The sequence below is a fragment of the Vulpes vulpes genome, chromosome 1 (assembly GCF_048418805.1).
Source record: "Vulpes vulpes isolate BD-2025 chromosome 1, VulVul3, whole genome shotgun sequence".
Taxonomy (NCBI): Eukaryota; Metazoa; Chordata; class Mammalia; order Carnivora; family Canidae; genus Vulpes; species Vulpes vulpes.
Genome location: NC_132780.1, coordinates 8,200,627 through 8,225,984, shown reverse-complemented (window position 1 = coordinate 8,225,984; position 25,358 = coordinate 8,200,627). Strand labels below are relative to the sequence as shown.

The 25,358-nt window shown below is 53.6% G+C and overlaps 1 protein-coding gene across 2 annotated transcripts in view; it reads right to left on the bottom strand.

Annotated features, from left to right (window-relative positions):
* Nucleotides 1-50: 50 nt before the first annotated feature.
* The window catches only part of RYR1 (ryanodine receptor 1), a 117,999-nt gene continuing 92,691 nt past the window's right edge, over nucleotides 51-25,358 (bottom strand). For both annotated transcript variants that reach the window (XM_072751802.1, XM_072751811.1), the window contains 17 exons: nucleotides 17,059-17,400; nucleotides 13,978-14,784; nucleotides 13,261-13,331; nucleotides 12,543-12,696; nucleotides 11,463-11,549; nucleotides 10,162-10,413; nucleotides 9,052-9,182; nucleotides 6,224-6,266; nucleotides 4,530-4,660; nucleotides 4,375-4,435; nucleotides 3,799-3,945; nucleotides 3,443-3,577; nucleotides 1,314-1,470; nucleotides 850-914; nucleotides 654-754; nucleotides 429-480; nucleotides 51-287 (listed from right to left, as the gene is read on the bottom strand). In XM_072751802.1, the coding sequence (XP_072607903.1) occupies nucleotides 192-287; nucleotides 429-480; nucleotides 654-754; nucleotides 850-914; nucleotides 1,314-1,470; nucleotides 3,443-3,577; nucleotides 3,799-3,945; nucleotides 4,375-4,435; nucleotides 4,530-4,660; nucleotides 6,224-6,266; nucleotides 9,052-9,182; nucleotides 10,162-10,413; nucleotides 11,463-11,549; nucleotides 12,543-12,696; nucleotides 13,261-13,331; nucleotides 13,978-14,784; nucleotides 17,059-17,400 (2,832 nt within the window). In that variant the 3' untranslated portion in view covers nucleotides 51-191. The remainder of the gene's footprint in view (nucleotides 288-428; nucleotides 481-653; nucleotides 755-849; nucleotides 915-1,313; nucleotides 1,471-3,442; nucleotides 3,578-3,798; nucleotides 3,946-4,374; nucleotides 4,436-4,529; nucleotides 4,661-6,223; nucleotides 6,267-9,051; nucleotides 9,183-10,161; nucleotides 10,414-11,462; nucleotides 11,550-12,542; nucleotides 12,697-13,260; nucleotides 13,332-13,977; nucleotides 14,785-17,058; nucleotides 17,401-25,358) is intronic.

The window sequence follows — 25,358 nt, the reverse complement described above, 5'->3', positions numbered from 1 at the left end:
TCCCGGAGGCCCACCCACACCCCAAATATCAAGAATCCAACACAATGATGTCAGGGGTATAGCACAGACTTTTATTTTTCCAGTACATGGTCACCTGTCCCCCAGCTGCCTTTGGGGGCGGGTTTGGGGGCCAAGGGACTTGGAAGACTAAGGCACTTGAGGTGGGGGGTGAAGGGCCAGCTGGGGGTGTCTCAGCTAAGCTGGTCCTCGTACTGCTTGCGGAAACAATCGCCAGCTGGGAAGAAGTCCCAACATCTCTCTTGGTACATCTTCCAGACATAAGACTCCTAGGGTTGGGGCGTGGGGAAGAATGGTCACATCCTCCAACGCTCATGCTGACGCGAGCTTTTTACTGCCACCTGCTGCTTGACCTTAAATTTAGACTCCCCAAGACCCTGCCCACTGTCCTCCCATTAACACCCCGTTACCTGGCCCGTGTGTTCCGTCTCGTCCTTATTTATCAGATACATCAGGAAAAACCTGGGGATGGGAGAGCAGCGGAGATAGGTCAGGACTACCCTACTCCTTCTGATTGGCCGGCTGGGAACCCACCACCTGGAGACCACACCTAACTGGCCAAGGCTCAGTGCCACGCCCCTCGCGGTCGGCGGCCACGCCCCCACCCCCTGATTGGCCAGCGGGCCCATGCTCACATGTAATTGGCCAGGTTGTGCTCCTCTAGCGTGTGGGTCTCGAACCCGTGCGGTGTCGTATCGAAGTAATCGCTGCCGATGCCGCAGATGAAGCACTTGGTCTGTGGGTGACGGGGGACATCAGAATCCAGGCCCATTCACACCCTACCCCCCACGATCCCGAATTCCCTCGGGGTCGCCCCCAGACTTGACCTACCTCCATATCTTCCTTCACTTGCTCTTGTTGGTCTCGGAGCTCGCCAAAAGCGTCAATGATCAGACCTGTGGTGGCAGGTGCAAGTCAGCGCCCACCCTCTGACCCAACTCAGATTCCTCCCTCTTCCGGCTACCTCCCTCTGAGCCTTGCCTCCCGTCCCCCATCTCCCCCATCTCACCTTGCTTCCCAGAGATAATAACACGTAGCCTTTATTGAGCACTTGCTATGAGCAAAACACCTAGGAAGTGACTTACTTCTCACCATAACCCTGCGAGGTTTTAGGATTGTTAATTTCCTCATTTGCAGATGGAGAAACTGAGACCCAGAGAGGTCACTTGCCTCAAGTCTCACAGTAGGAAGAGACAGAGCCAGGATATGAGTCCAGGCAGTCTGCACTCTTAAAAGGAGCTAATGTGCTTCTGGGCACTGGGTCCCCCACTCTCACAGCCGTGACCAGCACTGACCCTGAATGATGGCCAGCAGGATGACGATGACGAAGAAGAAGAAGGTGATGTCGAAGACCACCCGGTACAGCTCATATTCATCGCCCGCTGGGTCCTCAATCTCATCCCCGATGCCGCCACCAGCTCGGACACCCACGTACATGTGGAACAGGTAACACTGTGGGGTTGGGTGAGAAGCATACTGGTCATGCGTTCTGTGACTCAACATTCACCGAGCAGGGGACAGGAGACATAGCAATGGACTGAGATGGCTCTGGGCCCCACCCTCTCAGGGTTCACGAACATGGCATCAGATAGTGACAGCCCAGAAATGATCAGGGCTGTGATAGGGAGAACACAGGCAGAGGGACAGAGCCAGGGTGGGGGAAGCACAGGAAGCTCTGAAGCTTTGAAGGCCTGCCTCAGTCAGGGGGACCAGGCAAGATTTCCCTAGAAGAGGGGACACGTGGGAGCTGGAACTTGAAGGAGGTGTTAGGTGGGAGAAAGTGTTCCAGGCAGAGGAAACCACATGTGTTCTGTCACCACTGGGGAGCGAAGAAGACATTTTGCTCCCGGGAGGAACTGAAAGAGCTTCAGCGAGGCTAGAAATGAGAGCTCCTGTGAGCAAGAGCAGGGAGAAAAATGAGGCCCGCCAATGGTCAGGGAGGGCTTTCTGTAGGAGGCAGCACTGGAGTTGAAAGGTGACGTGTCAATGAAAGAGAGGCGTGGACCTGGGGCCTGTGGTGGCGGAGGGAGAGAATGTCAGATGCAAAGGGCCTGGGTGGGAGGAAACACATGGTCTTAGGGGAACCGAAAGAAGACGGGCAGCCAGAGAGCAGAAAGCAAGAGAGCCTGTGGTTAGACTCAGGCAAAGCTGGCTGTTCCCTGGCCTTGTGAGCCACAGTGAGGGATTCGATTTTATCACACAGCACTGGAGAGGTACCAGAAGGTTCTGAGCAGGGACGGGGGCAAGGTCTTCCTGGCCTTTGGAAAAGACTTTATGCTTATTCTCTTTGCATCCCCAGGAAGTGAGAGGACCCCTCGTCTTGGTTAAGAGCCAAGGCTGGTGACTGGTGGGAACAGGGCTATGCGGGGCAAGACTAGGTCTGGCGGGGCCTCAGATGTCATGCTGAGGAGCTGAACTGGGTCCTGAGAACATGGCACCAGGGTACCGGACATCTCGTGAGATAGCCCAGAGATAATTCTTCTCCACTGTGACCTATGCCTCCAGTTGAGCCAGCTCCATCTGGGTTAGGACCACCACGGTCGGAGTAAAAGAGAAAGTGTAAACAAGCATGGCATGCTGATACTTTGGGTGAAATTTATATATATGTGTATATATATATTTTTTAAACTTTTTTTTAATTTTTATTTATTTATGATAGTCACAGAGAGACAGAGAGAGAGAGAGAGAGAGAGAGAGAGAGAGGCAGAGACACAGGCAGAGGGAGAAGCAGGCTCCATGCACTGGGACCCCGACGTGGGATTCGATCCCGGGTCTCCAGGATCACGCCCTGGGCCAAAGGCAGGCGCCAAACCGCTGTGCCACCCAGGGATCCCTATATATATATATTTTTTTAAGTAATCTCTATGTTTGATGTGGAACTTTGGACTTACAACCCTGAGATCAAGAGTCGCATACTTGCTCTACCTATTGAGCCCACGGGGCACCCCTGGGTGAAACTTTTATAGCTAACGATGAGAGCAGCTACACCTATGCAATCTTAATTCATGCCATTACCATTTTATGACTTTTAAGGGAGCTCCACTGAGCCCTAAAACCAGCTGTAGGCTGTAGGCACTGTTATTACACAGCCATTTTGCAGGGCAGGACACCAGAGTACCGGGAGGTTGAGAGGACCACCCAAGGTCTCATGGCACATGAGTGACAGGTGCGCCATGCCTCAGCACCTTCCCATAATAGTTTCATACCAGCTTTAAAGGCTCAAGTAGCATTCCAGAGGCGGCTGACGCTTACTGAGCACTGGTTAGGAGCCTGGCGCTCTTCAAAGTCCCTCACGAGTCTCAGCTCGCGGAACCCTCGCGATGAGTCTACGGGGTGGGTACCACCATTAACCCCCTTTACAGATGGGAGCACTGAGGGTCGGATGGTCAGTGACCGGCCCGAGAGTGCCCGGGGAGGGGCTCACCGTCATCATGTCATCACACTTCATGTCGGGCTCGTCCTCGTCCTCGCTCTTGTTGTAGAACTTGCGGAAGAAGTTGAAGGCCACCACGGTGTACAGGTAGACCACCACTGCCAGGAGGCCCACGGTCATCACCAGCTGGGGGGCGTGCAGGGCCGTCAGCTCCGTGCTGGGCCTCCCCGGCCCTCACCGTCAGTGTGGCCCTCCCTCCAGCGTCTTACGACCCACACCCACCCTGGCTCAGCCCGCCCAGCCTCGCCCCTCCTCGAGGGACCTGCCCAACCCTCCCCCCCACCCCCGCTCAGACCGCAGGCTCCTCCCTGCCAGGCTCACAGCCCACAGTCAGGTCCTCTCCACACCTGCTTCCCGTTATGGGTGACGGAGGAGAGGATGGTGCGCAGCGTCTTGACCCCCATGGCAATGTCCAGGAGGTGGGCAGCAAAGAAGAAGTTGTTGTAGTGTCCCAGGAGGGACATCACCATGTACCAGCCCAGGTATAGGAAAGACTGTGGGCACACAGGGTCAGGGGTCAGGGAGCGGACTCATGGGGGAGCACTCAGGGTTCAGGGAGGGTTCATGAAGGTCAAGGAGCATTTGGGGGGTTAGGGAGCACTCTGGGAACACGGGTCCAGTGCTCTGGGGTCGGGGTGCCATCTGAGTATTTAGAGGATCGGGAGCACTCTGCAGTAATGAAGCACTCTGGGGGCGAAGCCATCCTAGGGGTAGCTGGGGAACCCTCTGCTGAAGGACACGGTCTGAGAATTTAAGAGCACCTGAGGGACAGGGGGCCTTGGGGGGCAGCGGGTCTCATAGGAGCAGGGGTGCACAGGGGCTCAGGAGTCAGTCCCTGGTCAGAGACACCTGGGAGTGGAGCCCTCAGCCCCCCGAAGGCCCTTCTCCTGCAGGTCCTCCCCCACCGATGGGCCCCTTCTCACGTTGTCTGTGAAGATGACCCCGAACTTCCAGATCTGGTACTTGACATCAATGGACATGAGCCTGTGTGGGGTGGGAAGAAGGGGATGCCTGAGGCTCAGGCCCTGGCCACCTTCCCTGGCCACCCCGGGGCTGTGCAGGGCAGTCCCTGACTCACCAGGTGAGCAGCCCAGGGGGTGGTTCAGGCTTACGCTCGTTGTGGGCCGTGATCTCCAGCGTGGCCAGATCCATGCCCAGCAGCTCTGCAATCCGCTCCCGCCCGTAGATGTCGCCGTGCTTGTCCAGGACCTGCACAGGGGAGCATGTGGCCGTGGGGATGCAGCTGGAGTGGGGGAGGGCCCCAGCCTCCATGGGGTTGGGGGGTTCTGGAGACACTCTCAACTTGGTGTGAGAAACTAGGGGTGCATTTTTTCCTGGAGAGAAGGGCCAGTTTTCTTCAGATCCTCGGGGAGGGTCCAAACGTGATAAAGTTTCAGTTGATTCATTGGCCACATTAAGGGATAATTTATTATTAGATTGGTAGTCGAGGAACCCTCTATAATCGGGCCTCTGTCATCTGTGAACTTTTCCCACTCACCTCCCTCATTCACTCTGCTTCCGCCACACAGACCCGCAGACCTCCTCACAGTTCCTCAAATATACCAGACATTTCTGCCTCAGGGGGTTTGCACTGGCTGTTCCCCCTGCCTAGGACACTTCCCCCAGATTTCTTTCTTTTTTTTTTTAATTTTTATTTATTTATGATAGTCACAGAGAGAGAGAGAGAGAGAGAGGCAGAGACATAGGCAGAGGAAGAAGCAGGCTCCATGCACCGGGAGCCCGATGTGGGATTCGATCCAGGGTCTCCAGGATCGCGCCCTGGGCCAAAGGCAGGCGCCAAACCGCTGCGCCACCCAGGGATCCCATATTTCTTTCTTTTTAAAAAAATATTTTTATTTATTTAGTCATGAGAGGCACAGAGAGAGGGGAAGAGACACAGGCAGAGGGAGAAGCAGGCTCCATGCAGGGAGCCTGATGGGGGACTGGATTCCAAGACCCCGGGATCACCACCTGAGCCAAAGACAGACAGACGCTCAACCACTGAGCCACCCAGGCTTCCCTTACCCCAGTTTTCTACCTGATTCACCCCTTCACCTCATTAACTAGTGTGTCCTTTCCTGCCTCCTCCTGGCCAACACACACACTCATGCACACGCACACGCACACGCTCCCCTCTTCACTGCTTTTTCTTCTTGTAGCACATTATCATCGCCTAACCCCCTACGGATGTGCTCATCATCTGTCTTGCCAGCTCCAGTGTCGTGCTTGCTGCTGGATTCCAGCTCCCTAAAGTGATTCCTGGCACACAGCAGGTGTTTGATAAATGCTTGTTGAGCGAATGATCTGATTTTCCTACGTGTTAGATACTGCCCATGCAGTGGGCCATATAATCTTTGCAACAGCTTCATGGGGTCAGCCCCCTTACAACCTTACTTTGAATCTGAGGGAAACTGAGGCACAGAAAGGCTGACACAGGTAGAGGTTAAAGCAGGCCATTCAGCTCGAGAGTCTGTGCGCTCCGAACGGTCCGCTTCACCTCCCCCTCTTCCCTCCTCACTGATACTCACTGGTACTCGCTCCGTGCCAGGCTCTATGCTACGCCCATTGCACGTATCACGTCATCACAGAAGGGGTGTGATTACTGCGCCCATTTCCAGATGGGCAAACTGAGGTGCTGCCCGGGGAGCCACAGCCCCTTGCCCAAGGTCGCACACAAAGCGAGCCCTTGTGGGGCTGGGATGGCCAGGTGGCACAGCATGGGACCCAGCCCAGGAGGCCCTTCCACCCTCCCATCCACGTTGTCACCCTCACCTTCCGCTTGACAAACTTGTCCCAATAGTTGCTGGGGAAAGACCTGCGGGGGACGGGGGCGGGGGGGGGGGAGAGAGAGAGAGATAGAGAGACCAAGATGTTAGGGCAGGAAGGGCAGGAGTCGCCAGCCAGGCCAGGGTGTCGCAGTTCCCATGGCTTTCTCACTGGGGACCCTGCACAGTACGGCTGTATCTCACTTGGATTCGGGCTTTAAAGACCTCTTGCTATTACTCAACCATTAGAAACAACACAGTACGCACCATTTGCTTCGACGTGGATGGAACTGGAGGGTCTTATGCTGAGTGAAATAAGTCAATCGGAGAAGGACAAACATTATATGGTCTCATTCATTTGGGGAATATAAATAATAGTGAAGGGAGGTGGGGGTGACTGGGTGATGGGCACTGAGGGGGGCACTTGACGGGATGAGCACTGGGTGTTATTCTGTATGTTGGTAAATTGAACACCAATAAAAAATAAATTTATTATTAAAAAAATAAAAAATAGTGAAAGGGAATAAAGGGGAAAGGAGAAAAAATGAGTGGGAAACCTCAGAAAGGAAGACAGAACATGAGAGACTCCTAACTCTGGGAAACGAACTAGGGGTGGTAGAAAGGGAGGTGGGCATGTGTGTGTGTGTGTGTGTGTGTGTGTGTGTGAGGCTGGGTGACGGGCACTGAGGGGGACACGTGATGGGATGAGCACTGGGTGTTATTCTATATGTGGGCAAACTGAACACCAATAAAAAATAAAAATAAATAAATAAACAAACAAACAAACAAATAAATAAATAAAAATGAAGGAAAAAAAAAACCTTTTGCAAGGTCAAGTTTGCCCCAGGTCAACCATTGCCCCCACCGCCATCTTTGGAGGAGCCCGCCATGTTGTGGAGGCCGCCATGTTGGAGGGCAGCCTGCTGTGTTGGGGGAGGCCGCCATGTTGGGGAGGCCGCCATGTTGGGGGAGGCCTCAGGTGTGCCTTCGGGGCCAGGATGTGCGGAAGACCCCACACGGCCCTCCCGTGGGGCAGCTGTTGCGTGGGAAGGGCAGGGAGGGCAGGGAGGGCTCCCAGCCAGCAGCCTGTATGCTCCGGCTCCTCTGGGGCACTGCTGTGCTTTCTCACACCATTTTGTGGAACCTTACTGGATGATTCTGGCCCACAAGTGGAGGCCCTCAAATCCTGCAGGGGTGGCCAGTGGGTTTTGTGGGGTTTGGAGTGGAGAGTTATCATGGATCCACGGGTTCAGCGTGGCTCCTCACTGTCCCCTGGTTTTTCCAGCGGGAGCCGCTTCCACGGGCAGGCGGTCCTTTCAGCAGGCCCTCGCGCTGCCCTCTCTGACACAGGGTGACCTCGGCGATGGCACCTCCCTGCCCCAGCCCTGAAAGCTGCTTCTCCAAGGAGCCTGGCTCCTTTTTGTGGGAAATGGTATTTAGAAGTCAAGGTCTTGGGCAGACACAACTTTAAACAGATGTTTCTGGAGCACCCTGGCGGCTCAGCTGGTTAAGCCACCAGCTCTTGGTTTCCCCTTAGATCATGATTTCGGGTCCCGGGATGGAGCCCTGCGTCTGGAGTCTGCTCCTCCCCCCCACTCAAATAAATAAACACAATGTTAAAATTTTTTAAAAAAATAAACATGTTTCTCCTTGACTCTGTTAAGCACGTGTACTTGAATGTGTAGAAGTTAGATGTGCCTGGGATGGTGACAGAGCACAGGATGTCCTTGGTGTGGCCTCTGTCCCTCCTCACACCACTTCTCCTGGGCACGACCGCATCATAAAATAACTTCCAATGCTCATTTAGGACTCACTGTGGCCCAGAAACTACATGAGCTCATTTCATTGTTACAAGAGCCTTGGTGCTCGGGTCGCCTGGGTGGCTCAGAGGTTGAGCATCTCTGCCTTGGGCTCTGGGCTTGATCCCAGTCTAGGGATTGAGTCCCGCATCGGGGAGCCTGCTTCTCCCTCTGCCTATGTTTCTGCCTCTCTCTGTGTCTCTCATGAATAATAAAAAAAAGATCCTTGGTGCTATTACTGTCACAGATTAGGAAACTGAGGCACCGAGAGGCTGTGACTTGACCAAGAATTACCAGGCTTTGAACCTGATCTGGTGTTCTTATTCCAGAAATGAGGAGGCCCCACTGTATGAACACATGAAATGGGACTTGATGGGGCAGGGAGGGGGGGGAGGCGGGGACAGAGTGGGCTGGGAGAGCAGTTTGGGAGTCCAGAATCCCACCCCATTGCTCTTACATACCCTCATTCCCTCTCTGGGGTCAATTTAAAAACCGAATGATTTCCTATTGCTTACTCATGGCAGCTGGGTAGGAATCACACGTAGGGGTGGGGTTTATTATTATTTTTTTAAAGATTTTATCCATTTATCAATGAGAGACACAGAGAGAGAGAGAGAGAGGCAGAGACACAGGCAGAGGGAGAAGCAGGCTCCATGCAGGGAGCCCGATGTGGGACTTGATCCCGGGACTCCAGGATCACACCCCCAACCAAAGGCAGGCGCTAAACCGCTGAGCCACCCAGGGATCCCCAGGGGTGGAGTTTAAATGCAGGTTCCTGGGCCCCACCCCAGACTCACTGAACCAGAATCTCCAGGGTCTGGGCCCCAGGGATCCCCGTGTGTCACCAGCACCCCCACAGGTACTTTAACACACTAGAAGTTTGTCAGCATTATGGAGAGGAAGACTGAGGCTTGGGGAGATTGAGTCAGGGCCTCCAGTGATAGGGAACCTCAGTCTTCTGACGACTAGGCCTGGCCTGGAGTAGAACCCCAGTTCTGTGCCCCCACCCGCCCCAAGGTGGGGGGCCGGTCCTTACGGTGTGTTGAGCACCAGTCGGTCCCATTGCCCCTTCACGTCATCATCCTCAGGCTGTTCCGTGATGTAGAGGCCGTCAAACTCCAGCTTTCGGGCCAGCTCCTTTTCCCGTTTAAAGATCACCAGGGGCACCTGGATTGTGCAGGGAGGTACAGAGGTGGGCGTCAGGCACCTGAGGAGACCAAAGCCTCAGTGGGAACCATGAGATCTTGCCGGAGCGAGTGTGAGACCCCAGGTCAGAGGAGCTTCCCCAAAGCAATCAGGGTGGCAATGGGGAAAGGTAGGCCGATGGATCAGGGCTGGGGTGGGAGAAAGTCAGGAGAGCCCAGAAGTGGTGTCTGATGCACTCTGGGGCTTCCCAAGGGAGGGGGATGTATAAAACAGAGCCAGGTAAAAGGATCTGGAAGCAAGGCAAAGCATTCCGGGCAGAGGGAACAGCAGATGCCAAAGTCCTAAGTCAAAAGAACTCTATTCATCCCATAGCAAAGTATCAAGATTTGCTGAAATTTAGGGACACCTCGGTGGCTCAGACAGTTAAGTGTCTGCTTTTGGCTCAGGTCCTGACCTCAGGGTTCTGGGATTGAGCCCCATATCGGGATCCCTGCTCAGCGGGGAGCCTGCTTCTCCCTCTCCCTCTGCTCCTCCCCCTGCTTGTGGTGTCTCTCTATCAAATAAATGAGTAAAATCTTAAAAAAAAAAAAAAAGATTTGCTGAAATAGACCCCGTGGACCCCAAACTGAAGCTCTCGGGGGCATCACAAACCTCAGGCATCGTTGTGTCGGAATCCACTCTCCCCCTGTTAGCACCCATGTTATGTCTGAGACCCCACAGACACCCACGGGCCTCCATTCACCAACTGATCAGTGTACAGAAAGTAATATTTGCAATGACAGATTTGGCCACAAATTGATCCACAAATTACCATAGTCACAAGACCTGGCTCCTCCGCTGTGACCCCCATTCGTTCCCAGTTTGAACGCTGTCCTTGCCGAAGACCCCAGTCCTGTACCCAGATCCCTGGCCCTGACTCTGGCTCCAGGTCCCCTGTCCCAACCACCAGAGGAGACCCCACCCACCCAGCCCCTGCCCCAGAACCACGGTCATGACCCACCTTGAGGCAGTTGTAGCCGATGATGCAGAGAAAGGCCACCAGGGTATGGAGGAGACTCAAGCAACGCAGGGCGGGCTCCATGTAGCCCGTGCTCTCCTCCAGGAAGTAGTAGACCATGTTCTCATCCTCGTCGCCCTCTGCTTCCTCGCCGGCCCCCGAGCCCCAGCCCGAGCCGCCACCAGACCCTGCACCTGACAGGTCCCCAGCTGCTGAGCCCTCCATGTCGTCCTCCCCTGGTGGAGAGTCTGAGACCTGCAGGGGGGCAGAGGTGGGTCAGGGCGGGGACCCTGGCGTCCTGGCCCCTGGTCTGTCTCACCCAGAACCCACGATCAAAATTAACAGCCTCCACACCTGAGGCTGGTCTGGGGGCCCCTGTCAGATACAATCTCAATGAGACTGTCAATCAAGATGAAGGGTGGGCCTGGAACCCTAGCTAGCCAATCAGGCTCTGACCTGGGAATTTGACTATTGAACTGATGGGACTACTAAGTTCCAGCTGATTCAACTGGACACTGGAGCCTTAAAGAGACTGACCACCACTATTAACGTGAATCCTAAAATTCGTCACAGCTAACACTTCCACAGCACTTTCCATATGCCAAGTACTGTCCTAAGTGCTTTACACATGCTGCTCCTCTTTTAATCCCTACAGCTCTCCGGGGTAGACACTGTCATTGTCCCATTTTGCAGATGAGGAAATTGAGGCCTGGTGAGGTTAAGTCCCTTGCCTAACATCATGCAGCCAGTGGGTGGTAGAGCCAGGATTCGACCCCACAGAAGCCAGCTGAACTGCTTCTCTGTCCTGGTATCTAGATCTCTGGCAAGACCCCATGGGGCGCTGTGTCTTTCAGGAGGCCTGGTTCTTAGCCCTTTCCTTCCATTCCATGAGCTGCCCGTTTTCCTCCTCCCTACAAATGTTAGCTTATGCGAAAGCAAATAGGCTTAACTGACTCAGTGTGTGTTGCGGGGGGGGGGGGGGGGGGGGGGGGAAGGGGGAGCGAAGGCCCGCACCCAGGGACACGGGGCTGGTAAGTGGCAGAGCTGGGCATGGAAGCCTGAACTGGTTCCCTGCTGTAACTCCTGCACCCACCCAAGCACCTGCCCCAGATGCACCCAGATACCCACACACACTCCTTTGGGGGCCCCAAGATCCAGGTGTCCAGCTAGTATCCTCCCTAGGACCCCCTAATCCAACACCTTGTCCCTTCACTGCGAGGGCCCGGAGAACCTGGTAGGGGGTGAGCTGCCCCTCCCCCAGCCCGGATAAGCGCCGGATCCTCCTGGCCCCTGGTGACCAGCACCTTATAGAACAGCAGGATGAAGTTGATGGCAAATGCCAAGAAGAGGGCAAGGAATCGCAGGGTGTAGAAGTTCCGGGAGAGGTAGTTCTAAGATGAGGAGAGAAACAGAAAGAGCTCACAGTCCACCTTCTTCCCTGAGGAATTCACCCCATCGTCCACCCGACAGTCCACAATCTGGTCCCACAACCTCGTGGTTATTGAGTGCTTACTGTATACCAAGATCTACGAACTTGTGTGGCTCTCACCGCATCCCTATGAAGCGGGCACGGTCCATATGCTCATTTTACAGATGAGAACACCGCGGCTCAGGGAGGTGAGAGGCCTTGCTCAAGCCCACACAGCCAAGAAGTGGGAGACCAGAGGTTTGAGGCCAGGCACTCAACCTCCAGAGTCCGCGCTCCCGACCACCCTGCTATGCTGCTTCCTGTGTGAGGCTGCCCCGTCTGCGGTACCCCAGGCAGAGGACACCTACTTCCATCTCTGGCTCCCTCTCTGTCTCTCTCCAGCGCTCTCCCTGCCCCTCGTTCTTCCCATGCGTCCTCGCTGGAACACCTTCCTCCCAACGTGTTTCCTTCAGCCCCTCATGTCAGGCTGGGCCTGGACAGGAGGCAGGACAGGTGGAGCCCTGAACCCTAAACTCCCTCCCTTCTTCCTGGCTTGGATGAGGAGAGGAGTTCTCCCCTCAAGCTCGAACAGGAGGGGCTGGGACTGGTGTGGTGGCTCTGACCCAAAGGCTGAGAGCCAAGAGACAGGCCTCGGCTGGGTTTAGCTCTGGAGAGTGGATGGGGGTGGGAAGCTTGGGCAGGTGGCCCCGAGTGAGCAAAGGTATGGAGGCTGGAATAAGGGTCTTGAGCAGGAGAGGCTGAGGAGCCAAGCGGGGGACCACCCAAAATGCTGCCCTGTGACCAGGTCCTGACTCCGTCTGGGGACATCTCTGCCCTCAGGCCAGTCTGGCTTCTTCTGAGAGATCAGCCTGGCATGGGTGAGCTCACAGGTGGGGTGCAGAGAAGAGGTGGTGTGAGTGCCCCGAGGGGTCTCCCTGGAAAAGGAAGTGTCAGCAAGCCCTTGCTTGGTCCTCACCAAGAACTTCACCCTCTGCACTTCCAGTTCTCCCCAGAATTCCAAGCCTGCGCCTCCAGCCTCCTCCTTCTTTGGAGGGGGTGGAGGAGGTGCTGTCTTCTTGGGGGGCTCTGGTGGGGGCTCGGGGACTTCTTCCTTCTCCCCATTCTCAGCACTGCAGGGCAAGACATGGAAAGTGAGGAGGTGCCCGGGGCAATCCCTTCAATCACTCAGAGCCATGTGCTGGGGGCCTACCCCATCCTTGGCCCGGGTCTAGATGGTGTCGGGGACATGGTGAGGAGTCACTGCCTTCATGGGGCTCAGTCCAATGGTCACCAGGCAGCACAGCCCAGAGAGGTCCGGGCTGGGATGAGGGAAGCTCAGGGGTGTGTGAGGGCCCAGAAACACCTCTTCGACTTGGTGGCTGGTGTGCGTGTGTGTGTGTGTGTGTGTGTGTGTGAAGGTAAGCTTCCTGGAGAAGGAGACAGGTGAGCCAAAACAGGAAAGAGAAAGACTGAGATGAACATGGGAGAAAGCATTCCGGGCAGAGGAACAGCCCCCAGGAGGGCTTGCGGGTAAGAGAGGAGCCTTCATTTCTCCTCTCCCTTTGACAGAGCCCATCCTCTGGGCCCCGTCCCCGTCTGGGTGACGCTGAGGGCACAGGTGACCTCAGGAGGCTCCCAGTCCAGGAGGGAGGCAATGAGAGGGGCCGGGCCCCTTGGACTCCAAGGTTACTCACTCGGCTTTCTCGGGCTCGGGCTCGGGCTCAGGCTCCGGCTCCGGGGGCAGCTCCTCTTCCTCTCCATCCACCTGGCGGCAGGGCAAGCGTCAGGGAGGAGCCCCCACTCCCAGCGCCTCTCAGAGCTGATCTGCCTGTCTCTCTCTCTCTCTCTCTCTCGGGGTCCCTTCCTGGTCATTTCCCCCTGCGTTTTCCTCTCCTCCCATCAGAAGAGGGATTATGAGACTCGCTTCACAGAGGGGAAACTGAGGCTCGGAGAGGTGGAGCGCCTTGCCAAAGCCCTGTGCAGGAGCAGGCGGACTCCAATGCAGCTCTTGTTCCCCGGGGCACCCCAGGGGCACGGAGGGCCTGGGCAGGTGGGCTACTGATTCCTCACAACATGTGCCTCTGTGAGGGGGGCTCCCCCAGCCCCCTGACTCCACCCCGGGCTGCTCTCGGCGCTGGCCCCGTTTCCCGTCTGGTTTGGTTTCGGGGTCCCTCCTCCCTCTTCACCTCTCCCAGCAGTACTCCCTGTTTCGCCGCGGCTGGCGGGGCTCCATCTCGGGGTGCCCGCTCCGCGGGTCCCCACCGCCGGCCCCTGTCTGTCTCTGGGTCGTCTCTGCGGGCCTATGTCTCAGGCTCTCCGTCTGGGGCTCCCTCCCCGGCGGTGCCCCGTCCTCCCTCCTACGCCCCCTGTCTCCCAGCCCCGGCCCCCCCCCCCCCCGCGGGCCCGCTCACCCCCAGCTTCCTCTTGATGATGGGGGAGCCCTCGGGCGTGGGCGGCTCCGCCGGCGTCGTGTCGCCCATGTCCCCGAGGCCGCCCGCCCCCTCGGGCCGGAACGGGCCGCCCTCGGCCACCGCCACCGCCCCGTCGGGGCCTCCGGGGCCGGCCTCGTGCGCCGCCGCCTCCTCGTCGCCCGCGCCCTCGGCCTCGCCGTCCGCGCCCTCGCCCGCGCCCTCGCCGTCCGCGTCGCCGCCGGGCCCCGCCGGCTGCTCGCCGTGCACCTCGTCGCCCGTGGGGTCGGGCATGCCGGCCAGGAGCTCGGTCACCGTCACCTTCTTGGCGCCCTCCACCAGGCCGCCGCCGAAGAGCGAGCCCCAGAGCAGGCGCAGCGCGCCCGCCGCCGCCCCCGCGCCCGCGCCCGCCGCGCGCGCCACCGCCGCCCAGAGCAGCGCCGCCACCGCCGCGGCCGCCTCGCGCGCCGTCAGCCGCCGCAGCCGCCGCACGCGCCGCCGCAGGCTCCGGTAGCTGAGGCCGCGCAGGGCCCGCGCCGCCGCGGCCGCCGCGCGCGCCGTCACGCCCGCCGCCGCCGGCCCCGCCGCGCCCTCGGGCCCCGCCGCGCCCTCCTCGGCGCCCTCGACGCCCGCCTCGGCCGCGCCGTCGTCGTCGTCCGCCTCGGGCTCGCCCTCGGGCTCGGAGATCTGCGCGGCGATCTGCATCTCGAAGATGGTGTCCTCGCAGAAGCTCACGAACAGCTCCATCTTCTCGGACTCGCCGCCCTCGTTCACCACGTCGAAGATGAACTGGCGCTTGGACTCCTTCACCTGCGCGGGGCGGGGGGCGCGGGGCGCGGGGCGCGGGGTGAGCGCGCGGGCACGAGCATTCCTGGGCGCCGGGCTCGGATCCCCACTTCGCAGCCGGGGGAACGGGGCCTTCGCAAGTCACGTCCCCGGGGGGCCGAGGCCCAGGGGTGGCGGACGAGGGGTTCGATGCTGGTCGCTCCTTCGAGAGATGGAGCGTGGAGGGAAAGGCCCTGCAGCCAGCCCGCCCGTCTGGGCTCCAACCCCGCTGCCGCGGAGTCGCCGGGTGATTCAGACGTAACCCCCGGGGCCTCCGTTTCCCCCTCCACAACTGGGGGATAATAGTGGGACCTCAGTTATAGGGTTGGTGTGCGGATTCAATGGGTTCATAGATGCCCAGGGATTACAACAGCGCCCGGTGCCTAATAAACGCCACACAGAGCCCGCTGTTCCGTGGCTGCAGAGCGGGGGCGGTGCACTCCGCATGCGTGGACTTGACCAGAAGGAGAAAGTGGGAACAGGAGGGGGCAAGCAGGCAGCGGCGGGTGTCTGGAGGAAGGACACTAAGAGAAAGAGGATGCATGTGGGGAGCACGTGAGAGGTGGGGACCGGGAGGAGGTGGGTGGAGCTCCCACGGCAGGTGCCAGAGGGTGAAGGGCAGGTGGTGAGCCCGGGCTTCCTGTAGATGAAGGGACGTGGGAGACATCCTGAGTGCCAGGATGGTGATGGTGGGGAGTATGCAATCGGGCCCCGGGGACACAGGGGAATGTGCAAAGTCTGGAGGGATCCTGGGAGTATGTGAGGGGGCTGACGTGCAAGAGCCTTGTGAGAGGGCACCAGGGACTAAGGGAGGAATTGGCTGGCAATAGAGAAGGATCTGGACAATATGTGGCCATGTGGGGCTTAAGTGTACACGGTGGACATGGGCACACAGGGCAGCTATGCAGGGGGCCTGGGGCCCAAACCAGAGGGTAGTGTTAGTGTGGGAGGGGCCTACGATTCCTAGCATCAGTGCATGTGAAGCAAGCATGAGTGTGCAACGGGGACTCGGGAGCCAGTGCAGTAAGACCCAGAATATGAGGACAGGGTTCAGTGTGGTACATAAGCCCGAGTGTGCTTGAACCAGGTGTCACCAAGGAGACATGAGCAGCCCAGTTGTTGAAGAGGTGATGGGAGTGCAAGCCTCATGGGCTACAAGTGTGAGATGGGAAGCAGTGTGCAAGAGCATGTGGAGGAATGTGCAGGTGAGGAACAAACGGGAAGTGTGTGTGTAAGGGGCATGCAGTGTGTGTGAGCAGGAGGGCCACCAGGGCAACAGAGTCAGGGCTAAAGGCTGAATGTGTGAGGGGCACCTGAGAGTCCCAGAGAAAAGGGAATAGGAGCTATGAGCAAGCCAAGTGTGAGGTGGGCTGGGGGCCTGCCACGGCTACATGAGCACACTCTTGGGGCGAGTGTGTAAGAGGCATTCAGACATTAGTGGGCGGGCATGAGACGGGCTGAGTTAGCGCATATCAGGCCGAGGAGTAGGCCTGGCCGCCAACAATACTCAGGTGCTCTTGTGGGTGAGCAGGAGGGTGGTCCAAGTGTGCACAGGTGATCATGGGCATGCCAGAGAGGGCATGTGGGGGAGGAGTGAATCAGTGAGGGGTGGACAACCATGTGGTATGCCAGGACTGTATCTTCAGGGTGAGTGTACAAGGGATGTACACCCACGAGTGAACCCCAAAGAAGTGGGCGTCGTGTGCCAGGACCTTAGAGAGCATTTGCAGCCCCATGTGCTGACTGGTGAGGGGCAGGCCAGCATAGCAAGGCACCCCGGAGCCCCCAAGGTGAGTGTACAGAAGAGAGGGCATGGGTAGGCCACAGCCAAGAGAGGGCACACGGGGAGCTGCAGCGCAGATGAGCAAGGGGCGTATAACCATGTATAACCAATGTGTTCCAGTATGTGACCGTGTGGGTGTGGTTGCAACAGAACTATAAGGACACGCTAGAGCTCCCGGAGTGGGTGTGCGAGTGGCAGGCATGGCGTTCAAGCAGCCAGTGAGGGCACAGCGATGCTGCTGCATGTGCGAGGGGTAAATCTGCAAGAGGTGGGGAGACCCGGGGACGTGCAAGGGCACAGTAGGGCCCATAACATGTGTGCAAGGGGCGGGCCTGGGCTTGCATGGGCGGAGCGAGGGCCCCCCCAGGGCCCTCACAGCGGGTGCACAAAGCGGGCACCCACGACGCGGGGCCCAGGCGTGCGAGGAGCGTGCGCCGAAGCGGGGGAGGCGAGCATGCACGTGCAGGCCCGCCCACCTGGGGCATCTCCCACTGGGTGCGGTTGGTCTCCGAGATCTCGAAGTAGATCCGCTCGATGCGGCGCGAGGCGCCCATGATCTCGATGCGGCCCAGGTAGGGCCGGAAGTACTCCAGGATGCTCTCGGCCAGCTCCAGGAAGTTGCGCAGGCGCGGGTCGTGCGGCACGTGCTCCGACAGGTTGGTCAGCAGCACCGCCACGTTGAAGCCGATGTCGCGGGCCGGCTCCTGGAAGCGGTTGGCGAACTCCTCGCAGTTGATCATCTCGTTCTCATCGGCCTCGGAGCAGGAAAGCAGGAACTGGATCTCTGGGCCTGTGAACTGCTTCTGGCTGTCCATAGCCTGGGGCGGGCGGGGTGAGCGGGAGAGGTCACCGGGGTGGCCCCGGGAGCCTCAGTGCTCTTCTCGAAACAGTTGTGGACTTTTTAAAGATTTTATTTATTTACTCATAGAGACACAGAGAGAGGATGAGAGGCAGAGACACAGGCAGAGGGAGAAGCAGGCTCCACCCAGAGAGGCCGACGTGGGACTCGATCCAGGGTCTCCAGGATCACGCCCTGGGCTGCAGGCGGCGCTAAACCGCCGAGCCACCGGGGCTGCCCCAGTTGTGGACTTTTCATAACGACAGAAAATTCCAGAATCATAAGCAGCACCCAAGGCCGACACCCGGCAGGTTGGCACAGATGGGGCTGTCCCAGCTATTAAAATACCAGGAGGCCAAAATAAAATAAAATAAAATAATAAAATAAAATAAAATAAAATAAAATAAAATAAATAAAATAAAATAAAAATAAAATAAAATAAAATAAAATAAAATAAAATACCAGGAGGCTGTATTTCCACAAAGCTGAGCCACCGTCTCCTGTAAGACACATTCCTTTTTCAGAGATGGCAAGATGTGAACTGAGGAGACTCAGCACTTGTGTAGTAATTGGTAAAGAAATGCTGCCCCCCCCTCCCCCCCGGGACGCCTGAGTGTGTGGTCTGAGAGATGACCTTAGTGATCACTTGATATCCAAAGGGCAGCGCAGAGCCCAGGAGTCAAGCTATATGACTGTCCTGAGATTCAGTTTCCTGGGAGAGGTTTTGTGTGAAGGATCCCCAAAAGGGGGGCTTCACAGTGGTTGGCTTTGGTCGCCATCCTGGGTCCTGGGATTGAGTCCCACATCGGGCTCCCTGCATGGAGCCTGCTTCTCCCTCTGCCTATGTCTTTGCCTCTCTCTCTGTGCGCAATAAATAAATAAATAAATAAATAAATAAATAAATAAATAAAATTTAAAAAGAAATGCTGCCCCTAGGCTCTCCATGTGCCCTGCAGGCCTGCTGTCTACCCTCCCTGCTTGATGGCACCTATGGGCTGCCCCACAGGCTCTCTGGGACGCTGAGAGCGTAGGCAGGGTCTATCCAGTTGGGGTCAGGGAACAGGAAGAGGATGGAGCTGTGGCATTTCTTTCCCTCACTTCCTCCCTGAGCTGGTCCTGTGTCTCCCTCAAAGTCAGTCCTGCAGCCCTGCCCGCACAGCTGCTTCTATCTCCAAGTTAGGTAACTCCTCTCTTCTGCAGGCCAGGCCCTTGAGGCTAGGGCCCTGACTGATACACACGTCACTTCCCACCCCAAACCTTCCCCGAAGCCCTTTTGTGCTACCCCCACCCCCTTCCAGCAAGTACATAATTGACACTTGACACCAGGGAGAGCTCTGAATTTCAACTGCAAATAGCCATATGCTCATCATGCTCATCACCCCAGATTTAAATGCTCATGCTGATACATTTTTTTAATGCTATATATTTAAGAGCTAAAACATTGCAGGTATGATTGGAGCCTTCTGTGTATTTTTGGTCCGTTCCCCTCCTGGCCACCCCCACCCTCTCCCAAAGTAACCACGATCCTGGAGTTGATAATATCCTTCCAAACCTGTGTCAGTACTTCTACTACCTAAATCCTGGCATTTTTGTCAAAAAAATACATAGTATCCTGTGCATTTTTTTAAAGAATTGCTATCATAATCATATAATTTGAAACTTGCTTTTTTCATTTGATTGTTGGTTTTCAATATCTATCGATGTTGATAAATATATCAAATGAATTTATTTTAACTGCTGTATAGTATTTTTTATAGATCTAACACTATATATATCCTTCTGATACTGGACATTTAGGTTGTTTCCAGTTTTTGGTTTTGTGTGGGTTTTTTTTGTTGTTGTTGTTGTTGTTTTATTTGTTTTGTTTTGTTTTACAGACAACACTTTCATTGAACAGTCTTGTATTGCTCTCCCATGTACTTATTACAAGAAGTTCCCTTGAGCAATTTTTCAGATGTTTTGACTGCACTCACAGTAAGAGTGCATTTTACGGTGTGACTCAAAAGAAGGGGACTCATGAGACAATTCTGACTTTCACTATGCAACACATTCTGCAGTGTTCTAGTCTATTTTATTTTTAAGGATGCCGGTCATGACTTAATTTTGTGGCCCACAGATGAATGGCAGCATGCAGTTTGAGAAATGCTGCTCTGAGGTATGAACAGAAGCGAAATCTTCTGGCTCTAAAAAGTGCTTTGTAGCCAAGAACTTTGCAAAATGCTTTCTAAATGAGTAACATGCTTTGCAAATCATGAAGGGCTCTAGAAACCACAGAATGTGGAGACATAATCACACAGGAACTCCTCACCATCTACCCTCAGTGCACCGACCTGCCTCCTCCCCTTATGATGCAGTGTGACACTGCCCCTTCTTAAAAGACCCTCTCCCTAGGGGGAAGCCTGGGACTCCATCCCCTCCATTCAGTCTTGGACTCTGCTCTTGTGATTTGCGGCTCCCTCTTTGTCATCGTCCATATGCCCACTCCCCCTCGTTCTCTGCCTGCTATCAGTTTCCTATGCTGGAGTCCTCCTTTATTCCAGAATTTTAATGGTTGGGTGCACCACGCCTGGAATCTGCACCCCTTTCTTGAGACATACACTCTCCATGGAGATATCATTGAGGCCCAAGGCTCTATGGACACTATCCCACACCAATGATTGTCCAGTTTACACCTCACCCTAACTTCTCCCCAAAATCCCAAAATAAAGACACTTAACAGCTGAAGCCCCTACCCAACTTTTTTTTTTTTTTTTTTGTGGATCTATACCCCAAACTGGAAATGGTTCAAACTGAACTTTTGATTTCAAAACCTCTCCTCCCACTGTCTTACCCATCTCAGGAATAGCATTGCTACCCACCCAGCTGCTTAAGCTAAAACCTTTGAGTCATCCTTGATTCCTCTTTTTTAATCTCACCGCCCACACCTGATTCATCAGCAAATCTGTCAGCTCTGCTTTCACAGATCAAGAACCCACACATATCTGCCCCCTCTCTGGCCCCACCCTGATTTTGTCCCATGCTGTTTCCCACTGGACTCTCACAGCAACCTCTTCCCTGTTGTCCCTGGTCCCCCTCTACCCCCCAGTCTGTTCCCCCACACAGGGCCAGGGGGACCCTATAAACATCTAAGGACATACCCCTCCCTGCTCAGAATCGTCCCTTGGCTCCATCTCATTCAGGTTAAAAATTTCAGTGTTCCACGCAGTCAACCTGGCACTGCACGCCTGCTGCCTGCCTCCCTCCCCTCTTGCACTTTACCTCTCCCATTGTCCCCATCAACAGCCCTCTCCAGTCATGCTGGCCCTCTTGCTGTCCCTCTGGTTCCCACCTTTCAGCATTTAGACTTGCTGTCCCTTTGTCTGGGATGCCACACCCTCCCCCACCTCCACGTGGCACATTTCAGCTCAGCTTCAATGTCCTTTTCTCAAAGGCCTTCACCAACCACCCAGTTTACTGGGCTTATTCTACCCATGCTCTCTCGCATGCCACCCTGCTTATTTCATTCAGACTGCAAATTCCTTTCAGAACTGAAATTATTTTGTTCAGTTCTTTTATTTTTTAAAGAGAGGGAGGGGGAGGGGCAGAGAGAGAATCTTAAGCAGGTTCCATGCCCAGAGCTGCGGGGCTGGACCTCACAACCCTGATCATGGGCCAAGCTGAAATCAAGAGTTGGATGCTTAACCCACTGAGCCAGCCAGGAGGCCCTCTTTAGTTATTTTCACCCCCGACTGGGCTGTCTGCTCTGATGGTGGGGACTCTGTTTTACTTGCTGTTACACACAGTAGATGCTCAGGACACACTTATTCAAGTGAATTAAGTATCTTGAAATCAGAGAAGAGTCTGTCCCTTTATTATAATTTTTGAAAATTAAAAAGTCCTTTTAATCCTGAACTTGAGGCACTTGGGTGGCTCAGTGGTTGAGCATCTGCCTTCAGCTCAGGGCCTGATCCCAGGTCTGGAGATTGAGTCCTGCATCGGGCTCCCTGTGGGGAACCTTCTTCTCCCTCTTCCTATGTCTCTATCTCTCTCACGAATAAATAAATAAAATCTTTTAAAAATTTTTAAATCCTGAACTTGCCTTTTAAACCATAAAGATGGGTCGCCTGGGTGGCTCAGCAGTTGAGTGTCTGCCTTTGGCTCAGGGAGTGATCCTCGAGTCGAGGATCGAGTCCCACTTTGGGCTCTCTTCATGGAGCCTGCTTCTCCCTCTTCCTGTGTCTCTGCCTCTCTCTCTCTCTCTCTCTCTCTCTCTCTGTGTGTGTGTCTCTCATGAATAAATAAAGTCTTTAAAAAAATAAACCATAAAGAAATCAAAAAGCATGTTGTGAAACACATATTTGTAAAGCATTTGGGCATCCTATGAAGCTTTGTGTTTACAAAACCATGCAATGCTTGGTAAACGGTCAAACACTTAGAAATGAGAATATTTTTTTAAAAAGAGAGAGGGAGGGATAGCCTGGGTGGCTCAGCGGTGTAGCGCCGCCTTTGGTCCAGGGCGTGATCCTGAAGACCCAGAGTCCCGTATCAGGCTCCCTGCATGGAGCCTGCTTCTCCCTCTGCCTGTGTCTCTGCTCTTCCCTGCATGGAGCCTGCTTCTCCCTCTGCCTGTGTCTCTGCCTCTTCTCTCTCTCTCCATTTCTCATGAATAAAGTCTTAAAAAAGATTAAAAAATAAAAATAAAAAAGAGAGAGGGAGAGAATATTGTCATTTTGTGATCTCTAGTACACTAATGTGTCTGGGTATTGAACATGGGTAGCTGCTGACCAAACCAAAGGTGAAATAACAGGAAAAGATTTGCCTCCTGTTGAATGTATGCATCTCCACAGAGGATGTGCCAACAAAACAAACCAACCAACCCATACCTGCATCTGATGGGCTTCTAAGTCTCAGTTTACAGGAAACAGAGGGGAAGAAGGAGCACGTTAAGTGACACTACAAGTTTATCTAGACCAGATAGAAACTGTGGGAAACTCTACAAACAGGACAGGCACTTTCCAATGAGAGCCAAGGGCCACTTGAGCTGCTAAGTCCTTGAATGGAGGCTGGAGCAAATTGAGATTTGCATACTGGATTTCAAAGACTTAGCATGAAAAAAAGAATGTAAGATGTTGAATAGGTTTTTTAATTAATTTATTTTTAAAAAAAGATTTTATTTATTCATGAGAGACACACAGAGAGAGGCAGAGACACAGGCAGAGGGAGAAGCAGGTGCCATGCTAGGAGCCCGATGCGGGACTCAATCCCAGGACCCTGGGATCACGAAGACAGATGCTCAACCACTGAGCCACCCAGGTTCCCCTGCATTTCTAGTTTTTTAAAAATAAACTCTATCCCCAAGGTGGGGCTGAAACTCAGAATCCTGAGATCGAGGGCTGTAGGTTCTACCAACTGAGCCCTCCAGGCTCCCTGCTCACATTGTATTTCTATCAGAGAGTGCTCCTCTATAGGAGCCAAAAACCTGGGTCTCCAGCAGATCAACTACAAGGTAAAGGAAAAGTGCTAGTCAGGAAGCAGTTGATACAAGGAGGTTTAAAGAAATATCAGCCAATTGCAATGGGCGGACCCTGTTTGGATCTTGGTTCGGAAAACATTTTTTATTTTTTAAGATTTATTTATTTTTAAAAAGATATTTATTCATTTATTTATTTGAGAAAGAGTGAGAGCCAGAGGAGGAGTGGAGAGAGAGGAACAAGCATATTCCATGGAGTATGGAGTGTGGAGACTCACATTGGGCTCCATCCAGGACCCTGAGATCATGACCTGAGCCGAAATCAAGAGTTGACTGCTTAACAGACTGAGCCACCCAGGTGCCCCTATTTATTGGAGAGTAGGGTGGGGGGGAACAGGGAGGAAGAGGGAGAGGGAGAGAGAACCTTAAGCAGGCTCCATTCCCATGGCAGAGTCTGGCTCAGGGCTCGATCTCACTACCCTGAGACCATGACCTGAGCTGAAACCAAGAGTAGACTCTCAACCAACTGAGCCACCCAGATGCCCTGAGAAAATATTTTTTAAATTATAAGCGAAATTTCTGAGGTTTGGAAATGTGAACATTGACTAAATATTTGGTGATTCAAAGAATTTGTGGATACTTTCAGTTTTGTTTTTATTCCCTTTTTGGTTAGGAGTGATAATGACATTGTGATTTGTTATTACAAAAGGAAAAGTAATTTTCCTTATAAAAGAAAAGCCTTTTGAAGATCATCTATTAGACAATTCCATTTATACAAAGTGTCCAGAATAGGCAAATCTATAGAGGCAGAAAGTAGATTAGCAGTTACCAGGGGCCTGGATGGGGGAAATGGGAAGTGACTGCTGAAGGGCACAGGGTTTCTTTTTCGGGGTGATTAAAATGTTCTAAAGTTAGATTGTAGTTATAGTTGCACAATTCTGTGGATATGCCTAAAAAACCTGCCATTGAATTATACATTTTAGATGGATGACCTTTCAAGATACATACAAAAATATTTGCAGTCTGAAAAAAAAGAGGGGGGATCCTCAAAACAGTACTGACCAAGAATAAGTGAATAGCCTGAAATGTGTCTTCAGCCACCAAAGAGGGCTTCTAAACTGTAGTAGATATTTTAGGATCTGCAAAGTACTTTTTAATGAAGATATGCTCTGCAAAGTGTAAACTCTGTCTACCATGACGGACTTGGGGAAACCATAAAACAATGCTATATATATACATATATATATAGGTGACATATACAGGCGATACATATATATAATATAGGTGATATATATATATCATTGCTTAAAAATATATATAGCATTGTTTTTATGGTTTATATGCTATATATATATATATATATATATATATATCACCCCCACCCAGGTGCCCCAAACAATGCTATATTTTCAAAATGCAGATCTATCTATGGACAGAAATGCAGAAATAAACACCTGGAGGGACATCTGGGTGGCTCAGTGGTTGAGCATCCGCCTTCAGCTCAGATCATGATCCCGGGGTCCTGGGATCCAGTCTCACATTGGGCTCCCCGAGGGACCCTGCTTCTCCCTCTGCCTGTGTCTCTGCCTCTCTCTGTGTGTCTCTCATGAATAAATAACATATTTTTTTTAAAAAGATTTATTTATTTATTTATTTATTTATTTATTTATTTATTTAGATAGATAGACAGAGAGAGAGAGAGAGAGAGAGAGAGAGAGAGGCAGAGACACAGGAGGAGGGAGAAGCAGGCTCCATGCCGGGAGCCCAATGCGGGACTCAATCCCAGGACTCCAGGATCGTGCCCCGGGCCAAAGGCAGGCGCTAAACCACTGAGCCACCCAGGGATCCCCTAAATAACATATTTTTAAAAAAGAAAAGAAATAAACATCTGGAGAGATGTACACCAAAGTGGATGACAGTGGCAGTCTTTGGAAAGGTAGGATGAGAACAGGGTTGGGGGTGGGGGCCAAAAGTGACCTCAACCATAGTGATAAGTTCTGAGTTTCTTTACAAGAAGAATGTACTCTTGTATTACCTATTTCATTAAAAATAAATTAAATATTTAATTCCACATAGTCAAAAATATATTATAACACCATAAACAAAGTCAAAAGACAAAAAATGAACTAGGAAACCTAGGTGCAACTCCTATCACTAACAAAGTTATAATCATCCGGATACATAAAGAGCTCTTAAAAATCAAGAAGAAAAATACCAACAGCCCAATAGAAAAAGAAGCCAAGGACATGGTCAGTTCACTGAACAGGTAATATGAAAGAAATACCATAAAAAGATGCTTCACTGCGCCCATACCAGGAGGAATGTGAATTTAAGCTGCACAGCAATATTGTTTTTCACCTATCAGATTGGCAAAGGTCCAAATATTTGACAGTGCGGTCTGGTGGCGAGGCTGTGGGGAAACAGGTACTCTCACATGCTGCTAATGAGAGGGAAAAACAGAGGGCAGAATTTTTCCAAACGACAAATGC